The following is a 6,191-nucleotide window of genomic DNA, read 5'->3' on the forward strand; positions in this document are numbered from 1 at the left end:
GTGAGCCCTTGCCTCACACCGGCCCCTCCCATGCTGAGAGAGGTCAGAGTGAGCCCTTGCCTAACACCGGCCCCTCCCATGCTGAGAGAGGTCAGAGTGAGCCGCTTGCCTCACACCGGCCCCTCCCACGCTGAGAGACGTAGGCCTGAGCCCTTGCCTCACACCGGCCCCTCCCACGCTGAGAGAGGTCAGCGTGAGCCCCTTGCCTCACACCGGCCCCTCCCACGCTGATAGAGGTCAGCGTGAGCCCTTGCCTCACACCGGCCCCTCCCACGCTGAGAGAAGTCAGAGTGAGCCCCATGCGTCACACCGGCCCCTCCCACGCTGAGAGAGGTCAGCGTGAGCCCTTGCCTCACACCGGCCCCTCCCACGCTGAGAGAGGTCACAGTGAGCCCCATACCTCACACCGGCCCCTCCCACGCTGAGAGAGGTCAGAGTGAGCCCCATGCCTCATACCGCCCCCTCCCACGGTGAGAGAGGTCAGCGTGAGCCCTTGCCTGACACCGGCCCCTCCCACGCTGAGAGAGGTCAGAGTGAGCCCCATGCCTCACACCGGCCCCTCCCACGCTGAGAGAGGTCAGCGTGAGCCCTTGCCTCACACCGGCCCCTCCCACGCTGAGAGAGGTCAGCGTGAGCCCTTGCCTCACACCGGCCCCTCCCACGCTGAGAGAGGTCAGAGTGAGCCCCATGCCTCACACCGGCCCCTCCCACGCTGAGAGAGGTCAGAGTGAGCCCCATGCCTCACACCGCCCCCTCCCACGGTGAGAGAGGTCAGCGTGAGCCGTTGCCTCACACCGGCCCCTCCCACGCTGAGAGAGGTCAGAGTGAGCCCCATGCCTCACACCGGCCCCTCCCACGCTGAGAGAGGTCAGCGTGAGCCCTTGCCTCACACCGGCCCCTCCCACGCTGAGAGAGGTCAGCGTGAGCCCCTTGCCTCGCACCGTCCCCTCCCTCGCTGACAGAGGTCAGCCTGAGCCCCTTGCCTCACACCGGCCCCTCCCACACTGAGAGAGGTCAGCGTGAGCCCTTGCCTCACACCGGCCCCTCCCACGCTGAGAGAGGTCAGCGTGAGCCCCTTGCCTCACACCGGCCCCTCCCACGCTGAGAGAGGTCAGCGTGAGCCCTTGCCTCACACCGGCCCCTCCCACGCTGAGAGAGGTCAGCGTGAGCCCCTTGCCTCACACCGGCCCCTCCCACGCTGAGAGAGGTCAGCGTGAGCCCCTTGCCTCACACCGGCCCCTCCCACGCTGAGAGAGGTCAGCGTGAGCCCTTGCCTCACGCCGGCCCCTCCCATGCTGAGAGAGGTCAGCGCGAGCCCCTTGCCTCACACCGGCCCCTCCCACGCTGAGAGAGGTCAGAGTGAGCCCTTGCCTCACACCGGCCCCTCCCACGCTGAGAGAGGTCAGCGTGAGCCCCTGCCTCAACAGGCCACCGTGAGGGAGGAGCAGGGTCGCACGTGGGCTGCTGGGAGGTAGGCAGGTCCTTGGGCCTGGGAGGTCGTGGTGGGGCGAGAGCTGGGCCTGGAGACACCCCTCTGAGGCAACAGCGGGGCCTACAGACTCTGTTCTCCAGCCGGAGCTGGGACTGTTCAGGTACTGGGAGGCGGGATGTGGGTCTGAAGAGCTTGGTTGCCGAAACTTCGGTGTCTACAAACGCAGGCGGGAGCTGAGCCAAAAAAGCTTGTTTCCTGGGAGGTGGGAGATGCAGCCAAGAGAAACAGCTGTGCCTGCAGAGGCCGCCATGTGGGAGGCTGAGGCCGGGCCTCCTCAAATCGGCCTCTCCAGAGCCACTTGTAGCCTCCCGGCGTCCTCTCCGGGCCCAGCTCTTCCTCCTGGCTGTGTCTCCAGGCCTGACTCTGGCCTCCCAACAACGTCTTTGGACTCAGCTCCTGCCCAGCTCCCAGCGGCCCTGGTAGGCCCACCACTTCCCGAAGCCAAGCTCCCCAGGCCCAGCTCAGGCCTCACGGTGGCCTCTCCAGGCTCAGCTCCTGCCCTCCGATGGCAAGGTCGGTGGGCTCCTCTAGGCCCAGCTTGGGCCTCCCGGCGGCCTCTGCAGGCCCAAATCGTCCTGATGTCGGCCTCTCCAGGCCCAGCTCCGGCCTCCCGGCGGCCTCTGCAGGCCCAAGTCGTCGTCAAGTCGGCCTGGAATTGGGCCTGGAAGAGCAGCAAGTCGGCCTTCCCGGGCCCAGCTCCGTCCTCTCGGCGGCCTCTCCAGGTGCAAAACTTCCTCGAGTCAGCCTCTCCAGGCCCAGCTCCTCCTGCCTCCCAGTGGCCTCTTTCAGCCCAGACCAGCTCATGGCTCTTGGCGGCCTTCCCAGGCCCCGCTTTTGACTTTTGGTGGCCTCTTCAGGCCCAGAACTTGACCTCCAGTGGGCCTTTGCAGGCCCGGCCTCCTGCCTCTCGAAGGCCTGCATGGGCCTGGACTCACAGCGGACTCTCCATGCCCAGCTAGCCCTTGCCTCATTGCGGCCTCCCGAGTCCAAAGCTCCTGCCTCTCGGCCGCTTCGGCAGGCCCAGCTCCCGCCTGCCAGCGGCCTCTTTAGGCCCAGCTCATTCGTCACAACGGCCTTCCCAGGCCCCGTTTTTCCCTTCCGGCAGCCTCTTGGCCTCTAATTTGTTTATCTTTTGTGTATAAATCCCAAAATATTGAATTTTGGAATATTTCCACCATTATGTAAATATTTTGGTAGGTGATTTATTTGGGGTGAGTTTCTGCACCAAGCCCGAATTTTTTATTTTATTTTACTGATTATTTGGTGTTAAACAGGTTTAATGACGGTCATGGCAACTTGTTGGCACAATGAAAAATATCGCCCATGATCAACGTGTTCTGTTCTGGGGAAGGGGGCAAAGGCAGGGTGAATCACTTTCTTAAAAAGTATAGCTCAAGTTGGGAGTGCAGAGGGAATGGGGAGAAAACCCTCCCACTGCCTGTGTCGAAGTGCAGGAGCCCCCACCCCCATACTCACCTGAGTCCAGCCCCCCTCTGCCCCCCGGGTGGCTCAGCCCAGCTCCTGCTTAGGAGAGCCTTAGTGTTGAGAGGGACCCTGATGACTGAGGAGCCTGGTAGCTCCAGGTCGCCCACACTTTCAGGTCTCTTGCCCCAGAAGGTGGCAGGATCCATTGGGAGGAAACAGGTCGCCTTGGAAGGCGTCCGTGGGTCCCCATCCCCAGGGGTAGGGGCCATAGGGGGCCCGCTCTGCTGCCTTGACCATACTCCTGGGCTTTGAAGGATCCTGGGCCCAGTAAGAAGGAGGTGGGTGCCAAGGTTGAGGAGGAAGCATCCGAGTATGTGTAGGGGGAGGACAGGGTGGGAGCATAGACTTTGCCAAAAGCTGCAGGTGGATCGGGGGACCCTGGGGGCTCAGGATCCAGCAAGGGGCAGCAGGAGTAAAGGAGGAAGGAATGACAGGTGCAAGTACTTTCCCACCAAAGCCCTTGTTGCCCTCTGGCTCCTCCCCAGAGTTGTCCCCACTCTCAAGTCAGTCACCCACTCCTTGAACTTGAGATCAGTGTCAGTGGTGCTAAAGCCATCATCAGCCATGACATCATCACCCCCTCCTCCTCATGGATGACCGTGTGCTCCTCGTCACTCGCCATGTCCTCCCTGGCCATCTGCTGGGAATGAGCATCTCAAGTGGGCAGCAGCAGGGCTGCCCACTGGTCACCTCCCTCACCAGGGGCTGCAAAGTGGCCTGGAGCTCCATACTGAGTAGAAGGCTTTGGGCCAGAGTATGATGCAGTGCCAGACACCACCTGTGTCAGTTCCCGTAGTGCCTGACGGTCTATTTCCTTGCCGTCCAGGCTGTGTACCCCCCTGTGGGAGAAGGCTTGGGCCAGGCTGAGCCAGGTTCCCTGACTGTGTGCAGCCGTTCTGCCCCACAGAAGCTGCTCCTTGGTATCCGAGCTCTGGAGTGTTTAGGTTGCAACTGACAGGAGTTCAGAGGACACCCCAGGGGCAGTGGCAGTGCCCGTCTCTGATATGCTCCGCTCCCACGAGCCCTTGTTACACTCCTGCTAGCCCCTGGCTTGTGGGCTTGGCCTCTGAGCTGGACTTCTTTCGGTCCTTGTTGCAAGTGGGCCACCTTCACCTGGAAGGCCAGGTCGTGGTATTTCTGCGTCTCATTGGGCCCCAGGGTGTACCACCGCTCGCTCAGCATCTGGCTGACGGTCCGGATATCCTGGTTGGAGTGACCCTGGTGCGCCCTGCCAGGGCCTGGTGCCGCTTGCTGAAGATCATGACCGCCACTCATGGGCCACCGGATGTGGTCCTTGTCCCATTTGTTGGGGCTGCGTCCATCCTTCTCAGAAGATGAGTCCTGTTCCTTGCGCAGGGCACTGAGGGACTGGGCCTGACATCATCTGAGTGGTAGAGGCAACTGGGTGTCAGGAGACATGATGGAGAGGAAAGCATCATCATGGTCATTCTCTGTCTCACTGTCCAGCAGGGACTCCCCTGAGGGGCCCAGGGCTCCTCCTCCATGGTGGGAGGTGAGCTTTTACCAGGTTCCACCACCCCCAAAGTGTGTGGGGTTGCGGGCCCTGGGCTTTCAGGGCAGGTGGCTCCAGGGGGCCGCCCAGGGTCAACACTCCCTGTCCCACCTGGTGGATGCTCATGAGCAACAGCTGCCAACTTGGCAGGTTGTTTTCTCTGGTTGGAGGCCACTGAGTGACTGGCAGGTTGCTGGGCCTTGTGTGGCTGCAGGGAGGGGTGAGGAAGGGGATGGAGTACCAGGGGAACAGGGCCACAGAGTGACCTTCCACATTCCTCCACACGAACATGCTGACGCCACGGGAGGCCTCACTGAACGCAGGCCTGGGGGCCGAGTACTTGGTCCGGGCGGGGGGTTCCTGGCAGGGGCTCACACCTCGCCCCCTCCTCAGCCAAGGTGGCTTGGGCCCAGAGAAGGGGGGGTTGGAGAGGAGCAGAAGGCCAGGCCTCAAGTTTTGTTTTTTTTGTTTGTTTTTTTGTTTTTGAAATGTAGTTTGACTCTTGTCACCCAGGCTGGAGTGCAGTGGCACGATCTCAGTGGCCTTCATACCTGGCTAATTTTTTGTATTTTTACTGGAGGTGGGGTTTTGCCATGTTGGCCAGGCTGGTCTTGACCTCCCGACCTCAGGTGATCCACCCACCTCAGCCTCCCAAAATGGGATTACAGGCATGAGCCACTGCTCCCAACTTCATTCATTTTTACTTGAAAAACTCCGTTAAGTATTTTTTTAAGGTAGACCTAGTGGTCCTGAATGCCCTCAGCTTTGTTTGTCGAGGAAGCACGTTATTTGTTTTTTCTTTCTGAAGGACAGCTTTGTCAGACATAGTATTAGTTGCTGGCAGTTTTTTTTCTTTCAGCACTTTGAATGTAGTATTTGATTCTGTCCTGACCTGCAAAGTTTCTTTAATTTTGACTATTTGATTATATTGTGACTTGGTGAGTATCTATTTGGTTTGAACCTCTTTAGGAATCTTTAAGCTTCATGGATTTAGATGTCTAAATCTTTCCCATGATTTAGGCAGTTTTCAGCCATTCTTTAAATAAACTTTCTTCTCCTTTCTCTACTTTCCTTCCCAAACTCCCATAAACTGACAATGGTTTGCCTAATGGTGTCTTGTTGGCTTTCTTTTCTCTGTCTTTTTTTCCTTTTCTTTTCTTTTTTTTTGAGACAGAGTCATGCTCTGTCACCCAGGCTGGAGTGCAATGTGTGGTCTAGGCTCACTAGGGTTAGGGTCAGGGTCAGGGTCAGGGTCAGGGTCAGGGTCAGGGTCAGGGTCAGGGTTAGAGGGTCAGGGTCAGGGTCAGGGTCAGGGTCAGGGTCAGGGTCAGGGTTAGAGGGTCAGGGTCAGGGTCAGGGTCAGGGTCAGGGTCAGGGTCAGGGTTAGGGGTTAGGGGTTAGGGGTTAGGGTTAGGGTTAGGGTTAGGGTTAGGGTTAGGGTTAGGGTTAGGGTTAGGGTTAGGGTTAGGGTTAGGGTTAGGGTTAGGGTTAGGGTTAGGGTTAGGGTTAGGGTTAGGGTTAGGGTTAGGGTTAGGGTTAGGGTTAGGGTTAGGGTTAGGGTTAGGGTTAGGGTTAGGGTTAGGGTTAGGGTTAGGGTTAGGGTTAGGGTTAGGGTTAGGGTTAGGGTTAGGGTTAGGGTTAGGGTTAGGGTTAGGGTTAGGGTTAGGGTTAGGGTTAGGGTTAGGGTTAGGGTTAGGGTTA

At 59.1% G+C, this 6,191-nt stretch overlaps 1 protein-coding gene across 1 annotated transcript; it reads left to right on the forward strand.

Annotated features, from left to right (window-relative positions):
• The first annotated feature begins 1,143 nt into the window (after nucleotides 1-1,143).
• On the forward strand, nucleotides 1,144-2,678 carry LOC134730306 (putative uncharacterized protein FLJ44672). Its single transcript, XM_063604060.1, has one exon. It carries the CDS (start codon nucleotides 1,702-1,704, stop codon nucleotides 2,449-2,451), a length of 750 nt encoding a protein of 249 aa, XP_063460130.1. The 5' UTR covers nucleotides 1,144-1,701; the 3' UTR covers nucleotides 2,452-2,678.
• Nucleotides 2,679-6,191: the final 3,513 nt, after the last annotated feature.

Source organism: Pan paniscus, chromosome 3, assembly GCF_029289425.2.
Source record: "Pan paniscus chromosome 3, NHGRI_mPanPan1-v2.0_pri, whole genome shotgun sequence".
Taxonomy (NCBI): Eukaryota; Metazoa; Chordata; class Mammalia; order Primates; family Hominidae; genus Pan; species Pan paniscus.